General features: G+C 36.3%; 1 protein-coding gene across 20 annotated transcripts in view; it reads right to left on the reverse strand.

Annotated features, from left to right (window-relative positions):
* Positions 1–26,302, reverse strand: part of Gphn (gephyrin) — a 364,069-nt gene that overhangs the window by 264,985 nt on the left and 72,782 nt on the right. For all 20 annotated transcript variants that reach the window (XM_040742859.1, XM_040742856.1, XM_040742855.1 and 17 more), the window contains one exon: positions 15,246–15,324. In XM_040742859.1, coding sequence (XP_040598793.1) covers positions 15,246–15,324 — 79 coding nt within the window. The remainder of the gene's footprint in view (positions 1–15,245; positions 15,325–26,302) is intronic.

The raw sequence follows: 26,302 nt of genomic DNA on the forward strand, positions 1-26,302 counted from the left end.
AAATTACTTATATTATCTAGAATACTTTTCATCATGTTGTAAAATCTGAAATATTTTAATAAAACTGTTTAAAAACTCTAAAACACAGTAATATAATAAAACTATTTAAAAACTCTAAAACACAGTAATATGAATTTATCACTTTAAAAGGTCTGTAGCCGGGCGGTGGTGGCGCTCGCCTTTAATCCCAGCACTTGGGAGGCAGAGGCAGGCGGATCTCTGTGAGTTTGAGGCCAGGCTGGACCGACAGCCTCCAAAACAATACAGAGAAACCCTGATTCGTAAAACCAAAATAAATAAATAAATAAATAAAAGGTCTGTAGGTTTCAGATAATTTTCAGAACTGTGTGTACAATTTTGAATAAACTCCTTCAAAACTGCTAAGTTTAATAACGTCAACTTACATCTTACCTAATCTAGAAGTCAGCAGACTGAAAATATCCAAATCTTACACAAGATTTCCACTGTTTTATCATTCATATCCTTTAAAAATGTACACAAAGAACCTACAAGTTCTATAAATTAGCTTCTTAAAAACATCAGATAGGCCGGGCGTTGGTGGTGCACGTCTTTAATCCCAGCACTTGGGAGGCAGAGGCAGGCAGATCTCTGTGAGTTCGAGGCCAGCCTGGTCTACAAGAGCTAGTTCCAGGACAGCCTCCAAAGCCACAGAGAAACCCTGTCTCGAAAAACAAAACAAAACAAAACAAAAAACATCAGATAGTCTGGGGACTGTAGAGATGGCTCAGTAGTGGTTAAGATAACCAATTCCTTTTCCAGAGGACCCAGGTTCAATTCCCAGCACCCACACAGCAGCTCCCAACTGTCTGTAACTCCTGCTCCAGGGGATTCAATGCCCTCATACAGACATGCATGTAGGCAAAACACCAATGTGCATAAAATAAAAGTAGGTTATTCAAAAAATCTGATGGTCAACTATCAAAAAGAAAGCACAGACAGTTCTAATTTTGAGTTGGGGGCAGGCTCTAGCTGTGCAACAGAGGCAAGATGTGATTCGTGAGCCCTGGGATCATGTCTCTGCCTTCTTCACAGCTGCTGACACTACAGGTATGAAACAATACCTGGCAGTGATATCTGAGATAACAATTTTTAATTATTAATACATTCTAGTAAAAAGATCTCTTTAAAGTCTAAAGAATTGACGTATTTTACCAACAGACACAGTAAACAGTTTTCCTTTATTCTCCGAGTAATGATTGGGCATTTGAATGAAGTCATTTTATTCAGAGTATTTTGTCTAAGAATGTTTAAAACTCTTGTTTTTAAATGAACCTAACGTAATATTTCACAATAAGAATCTGTATCATTCTATTCTCACTGAAAGGAAGACACATACTGTTAAAAAAAATCAAGAGTCAGCTATGCTAAGATTTTCAAGTATTTCCATTTTTAAGATTTCAGCCTATTATTCTTATGGTTAACTTAGCTGAGCAGATGACTAAGAAGGATAAATATTTGTAGCTTAGCATTTTAAATAAAGACTATATCCTTTATAGTAGACTTAACTTTATGGTGAAAAAGGTCTTCTGTGACAACAAACTGTTCTTATGTAACTATTTTAGTAACAGAAGTCTGTCTTAGTTTAACATATTAAACTGAAAGAAAAGAAGATACGTTTGAATTAACAGTACTTTACCTTCTAATTTGAATTTTGGGTTACTCTTTGGGATATTATTAAAGAATTACTTTTAAAAACTTAATTATTTCCAGTCATCAGTAATGACTCATGATTTGGTATTGTCTTATAATAATCAGCCGTATGTTTTAGGGAAATTTCACCATTTTAAATGTTTCCTAGAATACTAGTAGTCACTTGGAAGTGGTCTAAACAGCCAATAGAGTTCTCACTCCATTTTAGGCAAATAACAACCAATGCATAGAAAACTTCTGTGATATTTAGAGCTGTCATTTGACAGAATCTAGAATCACCGGGAAATGGGCCAAAGGACATACCCAAGAGACTATCTTTAATATGTTCATGTGTTAATTAATGTAGGAAGATTCATCTTCATTGTAGGTGGGGCCACTCATTAAATCATGGACTATACAAAATGAAAAATGGAGAAAGCAAACAGCACTAGCATGGATTCATTGCTCTTTTCCTGCTGCCTTAACTTCTCCACTATGAAATATGAGCTAAATAAAACCAGCCAAACTACCTACTTTCCTTCCGTTCTTAAATTATTTTTATCAGGATATTTTATTGTAGCAAGGAAAAACTAATTAATAATTAAGATAATTTCTCTGGTTTGTAATTTGCTTCTGACTATTCTACACAAATTCCTGTCAAAATCTTACAGAGAAACAACTGAATTATTGCTTAAACACAAGATATTTGATTAACAGCCCAATTATTGCATCTAGATATCTAGATGTGTGTGTGTGTGCAGCATGCATGCACATACACAAATACATGGGGGAGTTGTTTTTGAGACAATCTGCAGATGACCTTGAACTTCCAATCCTCCTGTCTCCATTCTCAGTGCTGGGATTACAGACAATCATACTCATTCTATGGTTATCAGAATTGCACCTTGTGTGTCTTGCATGCTATACAAACCAAACTATATACCCAGCTCTATTTTGGTTTATTTATTCCTCCATTATACTCAGTTGAAACCCCATAAAACTCAACTAGTTTTGGCTATTATTTTCTTAGTAGAAACAGAACTCTTCTGAGAGTGCTGCTGAAGACCATATAATCAGGAAATACCATAAAACAATTGAAATTATCTTTGAAAAATATTTTAGTGATTTATGAAAAGTTTCCCAACTTTACTATTTCAAAGTATGTCATAGTGTCCCTATATCTAGAGATGCTATATATAGCTCTATCTACTAAGTTTTACGTTCTAAGTATTTGCTTGAAGAAAAGATCAACATTTAATTTCAAAGAAGAATTATTAATTTAATTTTATTCCTGGCCACAATCAGTAATGAGATGGATAGACCTCCTGGGCTACATAGAGATCTAAAAGTTTGGAATCACATTGTACATCACCACTATTCATTCCCTATTTGACAATGATTTTCTTAACATTACTTGCTTTTCTTATTTTATGTCAGTTTACTATGGGAAATTCAGATTCACAAAGATACTGTGTCATCATATGGAACAATACAATACCAAAACTGAATTAACTTGAACCACGACTTTGTCTGACAGATGTGATGATTTTCCTCATAAACTACACTGTGTCGCCCATGGTAATATTTTAAGGTTGTGGTAGGTTGGATACCACTGTGTGGGAAATGTGGCTCTTAATGATGGTTTCTTATAGAAAATTCATACCTTTTATATTATCCACAAAAATGAAAGATTTTTTCATTTATAATCTAAAATGTTGACCTATTTAAAATTATGGAATGTAATTTTTCGAAATCATCAGTTATTAATATATTTCACTAGTTGATGCGCTTGCAATCCTGAAGTAACAGTTCAGAAAACTTGGGAAAATGTTCATATCAAACATACATTTACTAGTAGGAATGTATCAATCATTTTATTATCTGAGGCAAATAATGAATTAACAACTTTCACAGTACTTAGGAAGATTTAAAACTACACAACAATGAATAATACTGTAATTAAGGCCAACCAAACAGTTATAGAGATAGGCCATAATACAGGAAGTGTAATTACAGAAGATTTACTGGAATAGATAGATGGCGACCCATAAACTCAGTCATATGAAAAGGCTGAGAGAAAAAAATACTTCAGGTATAAGGAGGTAAATTGAATAAATAAATAGTAATAAAAAAGATAGAATAGGGTTTGGCTTGTTATTCAGTAGAAGCTAATGTAACTTGTGTATAGAGAATGAAAGAAAAATGGCAGTAAGATGGCAGAGAAGGTCACAAACCATGTTCTAACTAGTCTAGCTTTAATAAATTAGAAAGTTACTAAGTGACTTCAAAAAATGCCATGGTTTGATTTCCTGCTAGTAAAAGGTTTCTCTGGCTGTGCTGTATGAAGACTAGCTTAGCAAATAATAACAGAAAGAAACTAGTGGTGATGGTCATCTGAACCAAGGAGGTAGCAGAAGACATAATATAAGCTCAATATAATTTTGGAGATGTAACTGATATGATTTGGTAATGTTTTAGATTGAGTAGTTATGATAGTAAAACAAAGAGACTTAGAAAACTAAGAATATTTTCTAGGTTTGAATTAGAGGTTTTGAGAATATTGTTACTACATTTCTTTAATTGGGTAAGCTATGGAGAAAGATCTAGGAAAGAACTAGGACTGAAGAAATTACTGTTGTTAAGCAAACAAAAGAAACTGTAGCTGTCTACTTGAAAATAATTTAATATACACTTTTACATATTTTTAAAGTATAGTCATTATTTACAAAGATGTTCCTACACTATTTTCGGTATTCATGCTAAACTGTGTCTATTATGTACATGAGATTAACTGATTTCAATATTAATGAAAGTTAATTTTAATTTTCATATACTTATCTATTTTTATAGAAACTAGCATTATTACTTGATTAATATGTGATATTTCCCATTACTACCTAGGCTAAAAGAGATGAAGAATCGTGTTATTCTTTGACCACTAAAATGTTCAAGATCTTTAGTAAATGTCTTAGTTAAGGTTTCTACTACTGTGATTAAACACCATTACCAAAAACAACTTAAGGAAGAAAAGGTTTACTTCATCTTACAACTCTCAGATCACATTCCACCACTGAGGGAATTCAGAGCAGGACTCAAGACAGGAACCTAGAGGCAGGAACTGAAATGAGGCCATGGATGAATGCTTTTTACTGCCTTGTTCCTTGTGGCTTGCTCAGCTGCTTATTTATACCATCCAGGTCGACCTATCCTGGAATGGAACCATGACCAATGATCTGGGCCTTCCCACAAAAATTACCAATCAAGAAAATGTTCTGCAAATATGCCTAAAGGTCACTAGGCATTTCCTCGATTAAAATTCCCTCTTCCTGCCTTAATACAAGGAGAGGTGTTTAGTCTTAACTGCAACTTGATATACCATGTTTTGTTGATACCCTTGGGAGGCTTGGCCTTTTCTGAACAGAAATGGGGGAAATGGGGGAAATGGAAAGAGAGAGGGAGAGGAAACTGTAGTCAGGATGTAAAATAAATAACTTTCATAATAATTTATAAATTTACCTCTTCTCAGGTATGTCTAGGTTTTTATCAAGTTGACAAATACCAAACAGCAAAAAAAAAACATTAAATGAATAAAAATCACTCACATGAAAGAGACTGACATAACAACTATTTTTAAATCAATAAAATTAGCGCTTATAAAATCATATATTTTATTGTAATTATATAAATAAGCATTAGTTCTCTTGTTACCTGAAAATAGCTGTTAAACATGGAGAAGAAAAATATTAATTTTTATCAAGAAGTAAAAGTTGTCTAAATGTGAAACATTTATTAAATATATCACTATCGAACATTCAATATATGTAAGAAAATATGCAGGGTGCTCAAATTAAATCAGTAAATATTCCTCTTAAGGAACTTACAATGAATGGAGGAGTACTTTACTGGACACATATGAATAAGTACTATTTGTAATGTTTAGTTTAAAGGCATTTCTTAACAGAGAACAAAAAACTAAAATTAATTCCTTAAAATATTTATAGTAATTTTAACACTGTTCTCATTTGTTTAAGTTTTATAGCCTTTCATTTGTTCCAAATAACACTAACACATTAACTTTTTTCCTCTAGTGACATATGACTCTACCCCATTTCAATTAGTAGACGTATAATGCTAGAAAAGCATACATATTAATAACAAGTTGGAATGATGGTACACAACTAATTTAAGAGAATTTAATGTTGCAAAACTGAATCAGATACTTTAGAGAAAATACACGTCTTGGTACCACAAATTCTAGTTGGTCTTAATAATAAAAACTCAGAGTCAGATATTGGGGTTAATGTTGAAGATAAAAGAAGCAAAGAAGCCAGTCACTAGGGAGTTTTTGTCACTAACAATGCTCAGACCAAAGGACGATTCTGTCCTCAGACTGCATCACCAGACTACATCTATCTCCACCAAACCTCAGACTGCACTGAGCTTCTGTCTCCTCCAGACTTATACTCCTCTCTAGTGCTGGGATTAAAGGTGTGTGATTCCAAATGCTGAGATCACCTTTGTGTGAGCTCAGTTTATCTTTTAGGCTGGATAAATTTCGTGCAGCTCATCGTGGCCTTGAACTAACAGAGATCTGTCTGTCTCCCAAGTACTGGGTTAAAGTTGTGTGCCACCACTGCCTGGCCTCTATGGCTAACTAGTGTGGCTAACTTTGCAACCCGATCTTCAGGCAAGCTTTATTTGGTAGATCATAAATATCACTACACACCTTTTATTTTCCTTCCTTCCTTCTCTCCCATACAGAGTCTCACTTAGTAGCACAGACTAGGGATTACATGTGTGACCCATCAAAACCTGCTTGATAGATTCTCTTCTGTAATTCACAGAGAACACCTGTAACTGCTTGTGGTTAAAAAGATTCATTTCTGATCTCTTCTGTATCGTGATGAAAGCAACAGCATGTATGTGACTAATTTAATGAGATGCTAATTTTTAACAGACACTGAACAAGCATGTGTTACTCCATGCTCAACACTTACTTTAAATGAGCCTAATTTAGAAGTTAAGAGAGGAAAAATAAGTATCTAATGAAGATTATAAGTTTCAGTTTTCTGTAAGAAGTTGTGTGATGTGTTATGTTTAATTGCATCCAGGAACTCTGTAGTTGTTTTTAATAACACTGAGAAATCAAATTCTACTTGTCCCCAATCCAGGGAAATCTTACACTTAGCTATATTCCTTGGCATCTGTGTAAAGTTCTTAAATTTTATATTGCCCATTAACATTCATAAGAAAGTAGATACTTTTGTTGTTGTTGTTGTTTTCAAGATGGAGTTTCTCTGTGTAACAGACCTGGCTGTCCTGGAACTCACTTTGTAGACCAGGTTAACCTAGAACTCACAGAAATCCTCCTGCCTCTGCCCCATAAGTGCTGGGATTAAAGGTGTGCACCACCCCACTCAGCCTCTTTTATCACTTTAAGTCAACACACCCAAAAAAATATTTTTAGAATTAAGGACTACAGATTTCCATAAATCTGTCATGTTTATACACAATGAATATAATTTAACTTGTTTTTAAGTTCTGAAATTATCATTATTCCTTATCTATCAGTTTTCACCAAAAATGACAATCAGATATCAGTTAAGAATTAAGATCCTTGGGGCTGGAGAGATGGCTCAGAGGTTAGGAACACTGATTGCTCTTCCAGAGGTCCCGAGTTCAATTCCCAGCAACCACATGGTTGCTCACAACTATAAATAATGAGATCTGGTGTCCTCTTCTGGCATGCAGACATACATGGAGGCAGGATGTTGTATTCATAATAAATCTTTAAAAAACAAAAGAATTAAGATCCTTTTATCTTTTGCCAAAATCACACATAAAACTATGATCTGAGAATCTGCTTGTAATTTAACTCTTAAGACAAATGTGAAGCATATTCAAAGACAAAGACTATATTGTGATCAAGGTGTAGTAACACTGCAGCTGTGTGTGTGTGTGTGTGTTATATAAATTCCTGCCTTACTATGTACCACAGTAATACATATATTTTAAATGCCGTTAATATACATACTAAAATAAAGAATTGCTTTTTATAGAGGACCTTATGTCAGAACCTCTAAGTGATACTAATTTTTTGTTTCTGTTTCTGTTTTGTTTTTCGATACAGTGTTTCTCTGTGTAGCAGTGGCTGTCCAGGAACTCACTCTGCAGACCAGGCTGGCCTTGAACTCATAGAGGTTCTCCTGCTTCTGCCTTCCAAGTGCAGGGATGAAAGGCAAGCAACACTACTGCCTGACAAAGATACTAATTTTTTTATTTAAATTAGAAATAAACTGGCAAAGATAGTAAATTTTTTATTTAAATTAGAAACAAACTTCTTTTACATGTCAATCCCAGTTCCTGTTCTCTCCCTTCCTCCCATGCCCCCCACCAATCCCCCACTCCATCCCCTTTCTGCTCTCCAGAGAGGGTGAGGCCTTCTATAGGGGATCTTCAAAGTCTTTCATATCATTTGGAGCAGGTCCTAGACCCTCCCCCATGTGTCTAGGCTGAGAGAGTATCTCTCTATGTGGAATGGCTCCCAAAGTCCATTTGTAAGCTAGGGATAGATACTGATCCACTACCAGAGGCCCCATATATTAACCAGACCTCCAAACTGACATCCACGTTTAGGGGATCTGGAACAGTCCCATACTGGTTTCCCAGCTATCAGTCTGGGGTCCATGAGCAAACCCTTCTTCAGGTCAGCTGTTTCTGTGGGTTTCACCAGCCTGGTCTTGACCCCTTTGCTCATTACTCCTCCCTCTCTGCAACTGGATTCCAGAGTTCAGCTCAGTGTTTAGCTGTGGGTGTTTGTTCCTGCTTCCATCAGCTACTGGATAAAGGCTGTAGGATGGCATATAAGGTAGTCATCAATCTCATTATCAGAGAAGGGCATTCAAGGTAAGTCTCTCGACTCTTGCTTAGATTGTTAGTTGTGGTCAAACTTGTAGATCTCTGGACATTTCCCTAGTGCTAGATTTCTCTTTAAACCTATAATGGCTCCCTCTATTATGGTATCTCTTTTCTTGCTCCCCTATATTTTTCCCCTGACTCTATCTTCCTGTTCTCTCCTGTCATCTCCCCTTCTCTTTCTTCTAACTCCCTCTCCCCTCCCCCCATGCTCCCAATTAGCTCAGGAGATCTTGTTCCTTTCCCTATCTCCAGGGGACCATGTGTGTCTGTCTCTCTTAGGGTCCTCCTTGTTTCTTTTATCACCCTTGGAATATTTTTCTTTTCTTTTTTTTTTTTTTAAGAAAATTACATCCTTTGAATAGCAAAACTTTTTTGTGGGGTGTGCACTTTTCACTGTTTTAGACAGCCTAGGTAATCTCTGTGCTAGCTGTAAGGCCAGTCCACTTCTTATTCCCACAGACTTTTATGTTTATCTCAGCCATTCTCCCTAGACCTTCGTAATTTTGCAACCCTTTAATACAGTTCCTCATTCTGTGGTGAACCCCAACCATAAAATTGTTTTCATTGTCACTTCACAACTGTAATTTTGCTACTGTTATGAATCATAATGTAAATATTTTGGAGGCTGGTCAAAGGGGTCATGATGCACAGGTTGAGAACCACTGCCCTAGACCCTTATTTTGAGCATTATTTCTGAGTCAACGGAACCAATCTTTATGGAAGAGGCCACATGTACTTTGTAAGCAGTTTCGATGTAAACATGTCTTAAGCTTTATTATACACATGGAGGAAACTGTTTTCCAAAACTGTGCTGTGTTTGAGTACAGCTAAAATAAACTGCCTGGTGTAAGACTAGAAGTTTGAACCAACACCAGGTACTAACACCAGCTACTGAGTTATATTGAGCCAAATTTCCTTCTTGCCTCATGCAGAGTGACACCACTGGCCATGACATTTTCAGGGACTCCTGTAGGAAGAAATGCAGCTTTAACTGAACAGAGATTTGCTGCCAATGCCACTTGTCTGCTGAGATGCTAAGGAGGTAAAGTGTGACAGGGGCTTGCTCCTTCTCTCTGATCTCTGAGCATTTTACTTCATATCTGACTTTGGGTTTTTATTACTTAGATCAATGAAGAACTCCATTTACAGACTCCCACAGACTAGCAACAAACTATAATTCAGTATCTTTTCCATTTAACTAAGCATGATAGCAAAACTACCATGCATTTTCTTGACAATGTCATGGAATCAATACTTAATTTCTTCTATATATTTTAACTTTATCTGATGTTTTTTTTCCTTTCCTTAAATTACAGTCTTTCATATTTAGAATTAATGTATATAATAGTCTATTTGTGGTATATACAAATTGCCAGCATCCAATATTGAACTTTAGATTCATAATTCAGTAAAGTAGCACAGGAACTTAAGCACTGTGATTTGGCAGTAGCTGACACAGTAAACATGATACCTGTCAAGAGATTAATTGGTAAGGTAAAACACACAGCTTAAATAAGCTGGACAAAAGAATAATCCCTGTCATCAATGAGATAAGATTTCTTCATGCTCATCTAAAGGACAATCTTAAACAAATTCAGAACAAGCTTAACTATAGGAAGCAAAACTAAACAAAGAGGAATTGCAGATGAAGTACTAATATAGAATGTTTTATTACCCAAGAAAGACCTTACTTTTTTTTCCTAGTAAAATCCTTCCTGTAGATAACTACTAACAAGTTGCTGAAGTCATAAATTAGGTTTTATAGCCTTCCTGCTCTCCATTCACATCTTTCCAGGCTTACTCAAGTCTTGTAGGTAGCAACCTGCTTATAGGGACCTATTCTCAGACCCCACCTCCATTCCCTAGAGAACTACTACTGGGGAGAAGGGGTTCTCACAAAGACTGGAAAAAAGAATGTATTGTTATGGCAGAAACTAGAATAGGTAAACTAAAAGGGGAAGTGGTTTGAGATAATGTGAAAGAGGGAATATGGAGAGGTACAAATAATACTAAAGACCATTTGAAAAAGCATTAGGAAACTTACCTGTATCAAAACTTCCTAAAATACATGCATATATAAAAGGAATTCAAATGGAGTCACCAAATAATACAGGAGACAATGTCACCAAGTAAAACCTCTAGTGCCAGAAATGGGCAACATTTTATTGAGTCATTGAACAATGGGGTTTCATGGAAACTCCAATCACCACAGACTATATACCAAGGCTATGAGTCAATCTCCACAATCTGATGGTAAGGCCCTACTACAAGCAACAACGATTACATATGTTATCAAACACAGAGAAGTTGAGCAGGTACCTAAATAGAAGTGTCACTCCTGCTGACGGGAGTTCATGAAGATGCTCTGCACACTACTGGAGGTGAAAGGTAAATCTTCTTATCTCCCAGCTACAAACCCTGTGGCCTACAATAGTGACCTCCCTGAAATATATACTGGTGATCAGTAGCATAATACTTTTGGGTTAAATTCTAAAAGAAAACCCAATGAAAGGTTGACTACTTACTCTCAGGAATGGAGAGAGGGATAAAAGATGTCTTTTGAAAAAGCATAATTATGTTTTGGGGATTATAGCTTTAGCAAATCCATAGCAACAACTATGATATGTCATATTACAATATATCATCATACATACTAATAACCAATGAACAAGTAATCCATCAAGCAGGGGGAAAAGTAAAACTGACGAAATCAGTTTCTTACAAATTAGCTACTTTTAAAAATCTATAAAAAGTATTTTTGAATTAGTAAAACTATGGGTAGCAAAGTGAAAATTAAGTAATATTTAATGCTGCTGCTAGAAAAAAAGTATTAATACTAAATGAAATGTGTCTATAGTGAAAACAAAACCTCTTCTATTTTATATAATAAAGACTTCAAAATGCTCTAAAACTGAAATTTTATAAAAACTCCATTAAAAATGTTAACTACATTTTAACCTTTCTGAAAATGCAATATAACAATGTACAGTTTTATAGGAGATAACCACTTGAGAAGGCAATGTTTATCCTCTGCTGACTGGCATTTTTAAAAAATTCAATTCACCATAGCAATCTGTCTTAACACCAGCCGATAAGTAAAGTCTATATTTAGAAATGATTGCTTTCCAGACAGCAAATCTGTCCTTCCTTCATATTTAATGTCATGATCCAAAGGATCAAAATATCATTTAATCAGTGAGGCTACACAGTGTGATGACAAGCATACTCAGGGGAATAAGGCAATGTTCTAGAAATATCAAAAAGAAAACAACTTTCTACTGAAACCAGTAAAATTTGTGAATACATGAGCAAATTCCATTTTTCATGTTTAAGAAATGTATAGCTGGGCATTGGTGGCTCACGCCTTTAATCCCAGCACTCGGGAGGCAGAGGCAGGCAGATCTCTGTGAGTGCGAGACCAGCCTGGTCTACCAGAGTTAGTTCCAGGACAGCCTCCAAAGCCACAGAGAAACCCTGTCTCAAAACACACACACAAAAAAGAAATGAATATGTAGACACAATTATTTTGTCTCACTTTTATTCTTCAATATAAACTTTTCATTATTAATCACTTGTGATTTATATATCAGAATATATATCCATTAATAGAATGCTGTTTCTTTATCAATAATGATCTAAAACATCAAATATATTTCTATTAGCAGACTGTTGCTTTTGATTTTTAATCATTCCAAGCTGATACCTGTATTTGAACTATCATCTATACAAGTATACATCTTTTTATAGGGAATAGGAATTTATTAAAATGTATGGTTACAAAATTACCGACCTTATTTGTATTTTAATCTTGGTAATGACAATAAAGTGAGTTTATGAGTAAGCTAAGATGGACTTATAATGTATGATATGAATATTAGTTATAGCAGTCAAACACAGTAGACACTTTGAACAATTTCTAGCAGAACCATTTTAAACTCAATACTGAAGACAAGATGTAAAGAATTCATGATATTTAATTTAAAATATTAGGAAAATTTCTCAGGATGTTGGATAAGTAGCTCATACAATAAGAAAAGAAACTATAGAACAGAAAATCCTGGTAAGTGTTAGCAAAGATGTAAGTAAGTTCTTTTTGGTTTTTAATCATGTCTCTGTGTGGGGTAACATATATATATTGGACAGATTAGCATATATTGTCAGTAAAAATGTAAAATAGTACAGCTGCTCTGGAAACAGTATTGTGTCTTCAAAAGTTAAAAATAGAATACAATATAATCCAGCAACTCCATTCCTGAGTATATTACTAACTCAGATAATTTTTAAATTGACATTCATTGGATCATTAGCCACAAAAGCCAAAAGGTAGAAGCTATCCCAAGATCCACTGATAAAAGAATAGATAAGCAAAAATGTGGCATATACATGCAAATTTTCCCAATATAAATTAAGCAAAACTACTAGTAGCCTATATTATGAATTGCACTTCTAGTATTCTAGAATTACCATAATTCGCTTATCAACTGAGGAATTCTTTCTCAGTTTTGAACAACACATACTAGTATAGTACGCAATAAATTTTTGAAAATACTTAAAAATTAAATGAGCTACACCATACACTCCACACCCAACACTCAGTCAACAGCAAGGTGAATAATACCAATGCTTTTCTATAGGGTTTTTGAGTCTCAAGAAGCTTTTAACAAATATCTAAGTTCAAATATCTTCCTACTTAGAAATAAGCAATAAGAAATCTAAAACATGAGGTTGGAGAGAAGCCTCGGTGGTTAAGGGCTGCTCTTCTAGAGGATCTGAGTCCAATTGCTAGCACAACACAGTGGCTCACAACCATCTGTAACTTAATTCCTAGTGCATATGACACCCTTTTCTGACCTCCACAGGTACTGCAAACACATGATGCACATACATACACACAGGCAAATCCTCATAAAATAGAAACAAGCAACAAATGTTTTTTGAGGATTTATAAAAGAAATTCAAAACACAAAGGTGGTGACTTTTTGTCTCACCCATGGCAAACAGAACTGTTTTGAAAGCAAAGAGAATTAAGCTTTATAAAGAATGTAACTGCAGAGGCAATGGTGGTGCACACCTTTAATCCCAGCAATCAAGAGGCAGAGGTAGGAGGATCTCCAGATTATGAGACCAGCCTGATTTACAGATCCAGTTCCAGGACCCAGGAACACCGAGACTATTACCCAAAGAAATTCTGTCTTGAAAAATCAAAAACCAAACCAAAACAACAACAACCAAAAAAAAAAAAAAACAACTATAGCTTAAATACTTATATCACAACTATCTTTCCAAAAGAAAGAACTTAATTTTTGTAATTTGAATTTATCTACTTTAAGACGAAACAAGTTAAATTATACCATGTGAGGAATAACTTCTTATATGACTGAAAATAATGTGCGTACAGATATTTTATTAATCCAGACATAACATCAAACTAAAGACTTTTCACTGCACTGAGATAACAAAACTTAAAAGACAACAGAAATTGGCAAATTATACATACACAGAGGATATAACCTCTTAATTTTCATGAGAAATAGAAAAGAAGCTATTGAAATGGCTATTTATTTAGAAATTTAGTATGCATAAAAATGGCAGTTCAAACAGACATATTAGCCAGCTAAAATGAGTGTCAAATTCTACTTGTTTTTGTTCTGCAAGATAGATAGATAAAAAGCACTCAGAAAAAAACAGAAATTAATAGGTATCTCCTCATCTCGGTCTTGACTAATGTTAAATTTTGCTGCCATTAATACAAATTAGTAAAAAGACAAAATAATCCTGCAAGATCTGTGACTTTCTCATATTACTTTTCTACTATGGCAACCCTCCTTGACCATGTTCAAACAGTAGTTTATCCAGTCTTCCGCTAATCTGTTATAGTGAAATGGAAGTAAAATTGTGGCACACATATTATATATGTCTTGATAATTACAGAATACCTATCATATTTATGGTATGAAATAGTCACTTTGGGTCCTCCATTTTTACCCTATTTTTCAATTAAAATGAAATTTTAAAAATTATAGAAATTATTAAATAGTAATATTATACTAGAATATGTGCTTATAAGGAATGGGATTTATCTGAGGAGCAAACAACAAAATAAACAGTTTAAAGAACAGGAAGGAGCCTGGCGGCACATGCTTGTGAACTATGACACTTGTAGGGCAGAAGCAGGAGGATCATGACTTGGGAGCCAGCCAAGGCTATAGAATGAGTTCCAAGCCTGGTTGGGATGAGCCAAGTAAAAATAAGTGGATGAACAAAATTCCAAACCTTCTATGCTGTGTAGTTTTCTGATATGGAATATTAAATACAGTCTAATACATTTAAGTATATACAGTTATTACAAAGTTTTATCCTTCTAATTTTAAGAATAAATAATTATTGCAAACAAGATATTCAAAGAAACTTTAAATGATTAAGCAAATTTATCCTCATCTCCCCAAACAAATCAACTAGTAATTTCTTTGACTACTATATACTGCCACACTGCTGTCACCAGATACTAGTGCTTTGAAAGTCAATTTTTCATGATGACACCATCTCTTCTAATGTTTTCCTGTTTTATAAAAAGAAACTGTTCTGTCAGACTTAACTAAATGTAACAAATTCTCAGAAAAAGTTTAAAATTAGCTGTCAAAACCAAATTACACTTAGTGACAAAAACAAATACTCACAAAGAAGGATCTTGGACAAGATCTTTAAGATTTATCCCACTGCGGTCTTCTGCAAGATTCCTGAAGCAGCTATCACTCACTAAACAAGAAAAAAGGGAAAGAAAAGAAAAGAAAATTAATTTTTGCTTATGTTTTACTACAGTTAGTGCTGCCCAAAAGAAATTTTTAAATGAAATTTATCCTTTATATTTCTTTTCTAAATATCAGCAGTAACTATTTTTCACTGCTAAACTGAGGAAAGAGATGGTAATGGTAAACAACAAAACTAACATTTCAATGACAAGCAAATAGTTAAAACACACTAAACTCCTATAAATGCAATATATAAAGCAATTAAAATGTGGAAATTTTGTTTTGACTTCTAGAAGATTAATTTATTAATACACAGTGGCAAGCCCCTGATCCCAGAACACCTAAAGTAAAAGAGATTAACAACAGTGCTATCCCTGCTATAGCATTTGTTTGAAACAGCAGAGATCGATGAAAAAAAAAGTATAAACTAAGCTAGTAGAATGATAATAGCTTCTTAGGTAATTTCAGTCTGCTAGTTTCTTGTTTTTGCTTTTATTTCTGGGAATATTAGCTATTCATATGGACTAAGGATCAAAAGAGATTGTTTGGGAAAGGAAAATCATCATAGCTCTTGATATTTGCAGGACAACAGGACAGACACGAAATCAGCACAGTTCAAAACAAGAGTTTTGGAGAACAACTGGCTTTAATTTAGAATTAAAGAAAAAGAACAAAACTTTTATGTCCATGTTTACTGTTCTTCCCAATGGGCAATACTTGTAAACAATAACTTACAAGTATGAGATGGAGCACCAAGTATAAACAAAGATCAAGATAAAAAAGAATGTAAAACACTACAGATAGTTTAAAATTTTTAAGAAAACTAACATGACACAAACAAAAATCCTTACTTGATGGGGGAAGTCCTGTGTATACGTTAATAAAGCACTGTTGGACAATAGGGAAGCAAGATAGGTGGGACTAGGAGTCCAGGAGGACTCTGGGTAGGAGAAACACAGGGAGTCATCATGTAGCCCACCAGAGAAGTAAGATGCCCGTGTGGTAAGAGAAATACTTGGATGGGTTAAATACTTAAGTCAGAGCTAGCCAGTAAGAAACAAGCAAGGCCAACAGCTTCATAATTAATACAGCATCTTGTGTGTTATTTAGGGACTACAACTTGGCAGAGCCCAGGCGACTGGTGGGGAAAAACCAAAAGGGCTGGCAAGGAAAAGGCTTTTCTTTACACTTACTAGTAGTCTACAAAGGAAAAGATAACAAAGAATTACAATCTACCAAAAAGAATTAGATAATTTTAGAAATGATAAGCATAATATATGTAATTAAGAAGCTGTAGGTTTCACATCCAATTCTGTATAGCAAAATCTAAGATTATTGAACTTAAAGAAAAATCAGTTGAGCCAGCAGATAAGAGTCCTGTGGGCAGACTGCTCCACCACAGCCACCACCCATGGGACTCTGTAACCTATAAGATCCATTCTGATGCCCAAAGCCACAAATCCCATCATCTTCCCCTTGAGCAACCATCCCCCCCCACTCCATCCCCTGCCCCAGCAGCAGCCCATAGAGGCACAAGCACCACCTGCACCAATTGGAAGAAGTGTGAGATTGATCTCCAGGCTACACTGCCACAATCCCCAGGCCCTAAGCCCTAGGGCACATCCCATGTCCTTCCCTTCACATCTCAGTCCCAGCAGCCAGTCAGCAGCTAAGAGCAGCCTTCCCATGAACAGCCCTCTCCAGCAACATCAGCAGACACCTATAAGCACAAGTGGAACACACACCAGTTGGAAGAAGAGACCCCACTGGCACTAGTAAAGCCCACACCAGCCAGAAGAACTGGACCATACACTGGGTCTAGGCACCCAAACCCCCACAAACCTTAGCAGAAACAACCCTACACAATCTGACAACCAGACAATTACCAGAACCCTTGGCCATTCAGGCCAAAAGACAAAAAAGAAAACAGACAATAAAGGAACAAAATATCCATCCAACAAAGACATCAAAAGAATCAACACCCATACGTATAATTATCCCAAACCCAGATGGGTAAACATCAGTGTAAGGATATATTCAACAACATAAAGAGCTATATGGCACCACCAGAACCTAGAGATTATACAACAGCAAGACCTGAACATTCCAAGACAGATGAAGCAGAAGAAAAATGGCCTTAAAAACAACTTTATGAAGATGATAGGGGTCCTTAAAGAGGAAATGAAAAATTCCCTTAAAGAAAAGGAGGAAAAAGACAAACAAAAAAATTGGAAGAAATAAATTCCTTAAAGAACACCAAGAAAAATCAATCAAACAAGTGTGAAAGAAAGGCTGACATTAATATTCAAAAAGAGGCAATATAGAAAAACTGTTGGAATTCTGGAAATGAAAACTCTGGGTAAATGACAGGAACTACAGATACAAGCATAACCAACAGAATGTTAGAGATGGAAAAGAGAATCTCAGGCACTGAAGATACAGTAGAAGATATAGATTCATCAATCAAAGAAAATGTTAAATCCAACAAATTCCTAACACAAAACATCCAAGAAATCTGAGACACCATGGAAGGACAAAACCTAAAATTAATAGGGATAGAAGAAGGAGAGTTCCATCTCGAAGACACAGAAAATATATTTAACAAAATCATAGGAGAAAACATTCCCAACCTAAAAAAAAAGACATGCCTATGAAGATACAAAGAGCTTATATATCACCAAATAGACTGGACCAAAAAAAAAAAAGAAAGAAAGAAAAAGAAAATTCCTTCGCTGAATAATAATCAAAACACTAAAAATACAGAATAAAGAAAATATTAAGAGCTGCAAAGGAAAAAAGGGCCAAGTAACATGTAAAAGCAGACCTATCAAATTACACTCGATTTCTCAATGGAGACTCTAAAACCTAGAGGGTCCTGGACAGACATTTTTCCTTATAATGTTTTTATTTAGATTAAAAACAATCTTATTTTACATACCAATCCCAGATCACTCTCCCTCCTGTCCTCCCATAACCCCCAACAATCACCCCCATCCCCTCCCAAGAGAGGGTGAAGCTTCCCATGGGGTATCATCAAAGTCTGTCACATCATTTGGGGCAAGACCTAAGCCTGCCCCTGTGTATTGTGGCTGAGAAAGTATCCCTCCATAGGGAGTAGGCTCCCAAAGCCCATTCATGCACTAGGGGCAAATACAGGTTTCCACTGCCAGAGGTCCCACAGACTGTCCTGGCCTCCAAACTGACACTCACGTTCAGGCGACCTAGTTTGGTCCTATGCTGGTTCCCCAGCTGTCAGACTGAGTTCCATGTGATCCCACTTGCTCAGGTCAGCTGTTTCTGAGGGTATCCCCAGCATGGTCTTGACCCCTATGCTCATCACTCCTCCTTCTCTACAACTGGATTCCAGAAGTTCAGCTCAGTTCTTAGATGTGGATCTCTGCTTCTGTTTCTATCAGCTACTGGGTAAAGGCTCTAGGATGTCATTTAAGGTAGTCATCAAACTCATTATAGGCATTTAAGGTAGCCTCTCTAGTATTGCTTAGATTCTTAGTTGGGGTCATCCTTGTGGACCACTGAATATTTCCTAAGTGCCATATTTCTCTTCAAACCTATAATGGAGGATCCCAGCTTCAGGTGAGCTTGGGTCTCCCTGGGGCCACTCCCCTTCCCCCCACCCATCACACATACCCTCAATCTTCCAGGGGCATGCTCCTGGCATCCAGAGGACCCGCCCACACAGGAAAGGCATCAGCCTTTCCAGGCCCCAACCTCCAGCGACCCCAGCTTCAGGAAAGACATCAGTCCTTCCAGACCCCAACCTCCGGCGACCCCAGCTTCAGGAAAGGCATCAGCCCTTCCAGGGCCCAACCTACAGCAAAACCAGCAGAAGCAGCTGATCTGAACAAGGGGGGAGCTCTTGGACCCCAAACCGACAGCTGGGAGGCCAGCATGGGACTGATCCAGATCCCCTGAGTATGAGAGTCAGTGAGGAAGCCTGGGCAACCTATGGGGCCCTGGGCAGTAGATCAGTGTTTATCTCTGGCACAAGGAGGGATGCTCTCTCAGCCTGGACTCTTGGGGGAGTGCCTGGCCCCTGCCTTGAGTGAAACAACAGACTTTGGATATCCCCTGTGTGGAGGGAAGTGGGGATGGGGTGGGAGGCTAGGGGGATGCTGGGGGGGTGCAGGAGGAGGGGAGGGAGAGGGAACTGGGATTGACATGTGGAGTGAGCTATTAAAATTAAATTAATAAAAAAACCTATAATGGCTCCCTCTAATTAAGGTATTTCTTTCTTGATCTTCTTTTCTATTCTTCCCTGGACTCTCTCTTCCTGATCCCTCATGTTCTCCTCACCCTCCCTTTTCTCCTACCTCCAAGCTTCCAATTTGCTCAGGAGATAATGCTAGCTCAGACTACCATACCCAGCAAAACTTTCAATTACCATGACAAGAAAACAAGCTATTCCATGACAAAACCAGATTTAAACAAAGCTATCTGCAAATCCAGTCCTACAGGATGTACTAGAGGGAAAACTCCAACTCAAAGAAGGTAGATGCTCCCACAAAAACACAGGCAATAGATAATCTCACAACAGCAAATCTTAAAGAAGGGAAACACACTACCACCACCTACATCAAAACCAAACAATAATAGGAATTAACAATCACTGTTATTTCTTAATATCAATGGACTCAACTCACCTATAAAAAGACACAGGCTACCAGAATGCATATGAAAACAAGATCCATTCTGCTGCTGCATGCAAGAAACACACCTCAACTTCAAAGACTGACATTACCTCAGAGTAAAGGGTTGGGAAATGATTTTCCAATCAAATGGACCTAACACCCAAGCTGGTACAGCTATCCTAATATCTAACAAAATAGACTTTGTGGTAAAATATTGTTTATGATTTATTAAAGCCACTGAAGATCAAAATAGCAAAGCAGCCATACTACCTAGCCATAGAACCAGGCAGTGGTAGCATGTAACTTTAATACCGGGACTCAGGAGACAAAGGCATATGGATCTCTCTGAGTTCAAGTTCACCCAGGGATATATGAAATTGAATCAGTCTAAAAGAGTAACAGAGCTCAAGCTTTTAATCCCAGGACTCATGAGAGGTATATAAGACAGGAATAGGGTCCCAGAGCAGGCATTCATTCTCCAGCCACATTGAGGATAAGAAGGCATTCATTCTCCAGCCACATTGAGGACAGGAAGGGATTCATTCTCCAGCCACACTGGGGATAGGAAGGCATTGATTCTCTCCAGACACATTGAGGAGAGATAGCAGTCTGAGGCTTGGTGAGAGCTCCTGGAGACAGGACCAGCCCTATCAGCCTGAGGTAAAATTAAGCAATAGTGGCTTGGCTGCTTTGCTTTTCTGATCTTCAGCTTGAAGCTTGAATCCCAAAATTAGCTTCTGGGTCTTTTATATGTCATGCAACAAGACTTCAAACTAAAATTAATCAAAAGAGGTAGAAAGGGACATTTCATATTGATCACAGGAAAAAATCCATCAGGACCAAGTCTCAATTCTGAGCACTTATGACCCAAATACAAAGGTACCCACATTTGTAAAAAAAAAAAAAAAAAAAAAAAAAGGTACATTACTAAAGCATAAATCCCACACACTAATAGTGAGAGACTTAGAGACTTCAACATCCCACTCTCATCAAAGGACAGGACTGCCAGACAGAAACTTAAAAGAGAAATAAGGGAAATAAAAGATGTTATGACTCAAATGAACTTAACAGACATCTATAGAACATTTCATCTAAACACAAAAGAATATACCTTCTTCTCAGCACCTCATGGAACCTTCTCTAAAACTGACCACATACTCAAGTCACAAAGCAAATGGCAACAGATACGAAAAAAATTAGAACAATTCCCTGTATCTTATTGGATCACCATGCCTTAAACGTAGAATTCAACAACAACAGAATTTACAGAAAACCTACAACTAATGGAGACTGAACAATGCTCAACTGAATCACCGATGGGTCAAGGAAGAGATAAAGAAATGAAACACTTCCTAGAATTCCATAAAAAAGAACACACAACATACCCAAACTTATGGGACACTGAAAGCAGTGCTAGGAGGAAAGTTCATAGCACTAAATGCCTACATAAAGGATTTGGAGAAATCTCACACTAAGGGACTTAATAGCATACCTGAAAGACCTAGAGCAAAAGGCAAACTCATTCAGGAGGAATAGATGACAGGAAATAATCAAAGGGCTGAAATCAATAAAATAGAAACAAAGAGAACAATGAAATCAAAGAATCAATGAAATAAAAGTTAAGAGTTGGTTCTTTGGGAAAATCAACAAGATAGACAAACACTTATCCAAACTAACCCAAAGGCAGAGAAAGAATATCTAACAAAATCAGAAATGAAGGGGGGACATAACAACAGACACTGAGGAAATCCAAAGAATCATTATGTCATACTTCAAAAACCTGTACTCCACAAAACTGGAAGATCTAAATGAAATGGTTAATTTTCTGGGTAGTTACCATATGCCAAAATTAATTCAAGACCAGATAAATAATTTAAATAGACCTATAACCCCCAAGAAAAAATGTGCCAGGCTAGATGGTCTCGGTGCAAAATTCTACCAGAATTTCAAAGAAGACCTAATATCAGTACTCCTCAAACTGTTCCACACAGCAGAAACAGAAGGAACATTGTCAGACTCTTCTTATGAGACTACAGTTACTCTGATAACCAAACCACACAAAGATGAAACAAAGAAAGGGAATTATAATCTCCCTTATGAACATGCACACACACAAAAAAAAATACTCAATAAAATACTGGCAAATCAAATCCAAGAACACATTAAAAAAAATTCATCCACCATGATCCAGTAGGCTTCATCCCAGAGACGTGGGGATGGTTCAACATACAAAAGTCTGTCAGTGTAATTCACCATATAAATAAACTGAAAGGAAAAAAAAATGATCATTTCATTAGATGCTGGAAAAGCCTTCGACAAAATCCTACACCCTTTCATGATAGACTTGGAGAGGTCAGGGATACAAAGAACATATCTACACATAATAAAAGGAATATACAACAAGCTGACAGACAACATCAAAGTTAATGGATCATGGTCCTGCCTCAACTTGATATGCCATGCTTTGTCCACTTGCTTGGGAGGCTTTACCCTTTCTGAGGAGGGTGTGGGGTGGGAAGAAAGGAGGCTCAGGGAAGGGAACAGGAGGAGAGGGAGGGGAAACTGATTGGTATGTAAAATTTTTAAAAATTAATTAATAAAAAAACAGCTGACAAATGTCTGAAATGAAAAAGAACAAAGAAAAGAACAGTGAGTAAATTATATAGGAACCAGTGAGACAGATTAAACAGAAGAGAAGGGAGGAAAAAACAATACTTTTAAGAAGAATTGAAAACTTGAATACCTAAAAATTGATTCAAAAGACTAAGGAGAGTTAGAGTAGCAAATGCCACACTAAAAGGAAGTAAGAAAGATTTACAATGAGCAGTCAAAATGCTGTGGGGATGTGACCGGGTGGGTGATAAAGGGATACTTATGAATTACAAAAGAAAAGGATAACTTTACGATGAAGAAATTCGACAAACAAATATTTGTTTTGTATGGGTGGGTTGGGGGAGACACATGTCATGGCACATATGAGCAGGTCAAAGAATAACTTGCCAGAACAGTTTCTCTTCCCCTACTATCTATGTTCTAGAAATCAAACTCAGGTCATCAGACATGTAGTAAGTGCCTTTGTGCACTGGGCATCTCACTAGCCCATCTCACTGGATAGTTACTAACATCATTGCCTCAGAAAGATGTCATTGTAACATTAAGTACCTTTTATGTTCTAAATATTTCCTGAATTAAAAATGATTACTACAATGAAACATCAAATTAGGTGAGTTATGTAGATATTTATACACATTTTAAATCTATGTGGTAAATGCATGTGTTTGTACGTGCACGTGTACATATATACACAAGCATTTAGAGGCCAGAGGATCTGTGTCTCCCTTAAACACTCTCCACCTTACCCTTTGAGAAAGGGTCTCCACTGAACTTGGAGTCCACCAATTCCACTAGACTAGTGAGCAAGCACTTGTCTCTGCATCAAAGGAGCTGGGAATATAGGCACAAGGCCTTGCTTTTTTAGTGTGCTACTGGGAACACAAAAGCAGGTTCTCATTCATGTGCGAAAAGAACTTTAACAACTGTCTTAGGGTTTCTACTGCTGTGATAAAACACCATGACAAAAAGCAGCTCGGGGAGGAAAGGGTTTATTTCAGCATATTGTGCCATAACACAGACCACCACAGAGAAATCAGGGCAAGAGCTGATGCAGAGACCATAAAGCTACTTACTGGTTTGCTCCCCAAGGCTTTCTCAACCAGCTTTGTTATAACACCCAGGATAGGCACTGCCCATGGTGAGCTGGCCCCACCCACATACATCACTGATCAAGAATATGTACTACAGGCTTGCTAACAGGCCAGTCCGGAAGGGGGATTTTCTCCATTAGGTTCCCTCTTCCCAAATGACTCTAGCTTTTGTCAAGCTGGCATTAAACTAGCCAGCAGATCAACTGTACCATCAACCCAGACCCAATATTATTAACCCATAAAAAAGTATTTCTGGGTTAATTTTAAATGTGTTGATGTCTCTGGAAAACTATCTTATATTCTGTAGGTTGCCTTTTACTCAAATAATTGCTTACTTCGAAGTCTCCATCCCCCCACCAAACCTCCACTTCCACCCCCCACCCCCACCTGATATTATGCCGTCTGCCAATTTTTGCTTTTGTTTCTTGTACTTTGGGAGTCATATCCAGGAAATCGTTGCCTGTACAAATATCTTTTAAGTGTTTTCCCCCCAAAGAGTACAGCATTTCAAGTCTTATATGTAGACCTTTAATCCACCTTGCTAAACTTTTGTACAAGGTGAAAAAGATAGGGGTCAAGTTTCAGTCTTCTGCTGGCTATCCAGTTTCCCAAGTAGGATTCACTGAAAATGCTACATTTTCTCTAATGCAAACTATACAATTTGAATTAATGTATCAGCTACTGTTTTTACTGTTCTGACAAAATATCTGATGGAACAATTTAAAGAAAGATTTACTTCACTTCATGATATCCAGGATTACAATTAACTGTGGCAAAGAGAACATGAGGGCCATAGCTCTTCAACATATGGAAATCAGAAAGCAAAGAGAAGGCGTGAAGGGAAGAGTGTGGCTAAGAGACAGCACTTGTCCACTTCATGCTGTGCTGGCAATTGAAGGCAGGGATTTACGTTTGCTCTCTGCCAACTGAGCTTCTTTCTTCACCCCTTTAGAGCTTTCACCTTTTACTTCACTAGGCATGAGCAGATTCTGTCCAGTGATGGGTCTATATTGGGCATGCACATAGTAGCACAGTTGCCTACCTTCCTTCTTTTTGAACTCACTATTTACAAACTCTTCAGACTCCATGGAGCCAAAGAGAAATATACAAAGAAACATAACCCAAGAAAATATTCAAGAAGGTTTAGAATACCTTACATGAAAAAAATCCATCGAGTCTCATTCATTTCTCTTCTCCATTTCTAGTATCATATTTTTTCTAGCATCAAAGAGCCTCACCCGAGCTATCCTTCCTCTAGAAGCAAACTATACTTTCCTCTTATCCCCATCAATATTCAACTCTCTTGACAAGTTTTAAAAAGAACCTAAAATGTCACAGTTAATTTCCAGAAAGAAATCACTGGTTAGTAATGTTATTTAATTTTCTTGCGACATGATTATGCCACTTAGACTGGAAAGCAGAGAAAATTATTTCAAATTACTTAAAAATAGGGCACAGAGTGAAATTATTCTGCAAAGACAGTAGAATCAAATGGTGAGATTTGTGGTATGTTACTTTACTGTATTTATGGCGATAACTAATAGCAATACACTTTAGATCTCTGTTTACTGTCTCACTGCATTACTTCCATTATCACCTAAAGACTTTAAATTTTCTCTAGGAGAAAAGGACACCTTTTAGAGCAAAGCCAGACAATAATGAAAACAATCAATTTTTATTCAGTTGCTCAGCACAAGATAAATTTAACCAAATGAGCTTTTTATTAGAAAGAGGTACATTAAAAGGCAATTATAGGGTACCTATATTAAAACTATTTAAAAAATAGGAAAAAATACCAACATTTAGAAGCATATCACCTATAGAGGAGAGAAAAAGATAACATAAAGAACTTGATTTTTTAAATATTTATAGATATCAAAATCTTAGCAAATATACAAATGACACATATCACATAATACTTTAATTCCAATATTCTAAGTCTTATTCAAACTTCAATACAATGTTGTTGAGGATATAACTACTTTGGAAAATAATATTACAAAGCTAGTAAAACTGAGAATAAAAGTTTGTTCACCAACAGTTGTGTACATAAATACATATCCCAAGGAAATTTCTCACATATACATAATTCTTTGAAGAATTGTTTACAGTACTGCAAAATTTAGGGCTACCAATAGTATAATAAATGTATTATTCTTAAGGCAAGCTGTAGTGGCATATATAATTCTAGCATCCAAGTGAAGGAAGCAGGAGGAATTCAAAGCCATCTGATGTTATATATACAGTAGGTACCAGACTAGCCTAAGCTATATAGTAAAACCTATCATTTAAAAAATCAAATAAATACTAATGCAATTAAATACTTGTTTGGAGTTTAAATGAAGAATTAGATCTATAAGTGTGGATGAGTCACATAAACAATGTTGACAGGAACAAGCTCTGGTTTGAAATTATTCAAACATATATATTTTATTTTTTTGGTTTTTAAAATTTTACAATATAATTACATCATTTACCTCCATTCCCCTGCCTTTCTCCAATTTCTTCTATGTCCCTCTTTCTTCAGCTGCCTTTCAAATTCCTGGCCTCTTTTTCTTTAACTGTTATTGTTACATAAATATATAAATACAACCTGAGTCCATTTAGTGTCAAATATAATTTAAAAGGCAAA

This window comes from Mesocricetus auratus, unplaced genomic scaffold, assembly GCF_017639785.1.
Source record: "Mesocricetus auratus isolate SY011 unplaced genomic scaffold, BCM_Maur_2.0 Super-Scaffold_15014, whole genome shotgun sequence".
NCBI lineage: Eukaryota > Metazoa > Chordata > Mammalia > Rodentia > Cricetidae > Mesocricetus > Mesocricetus auratus.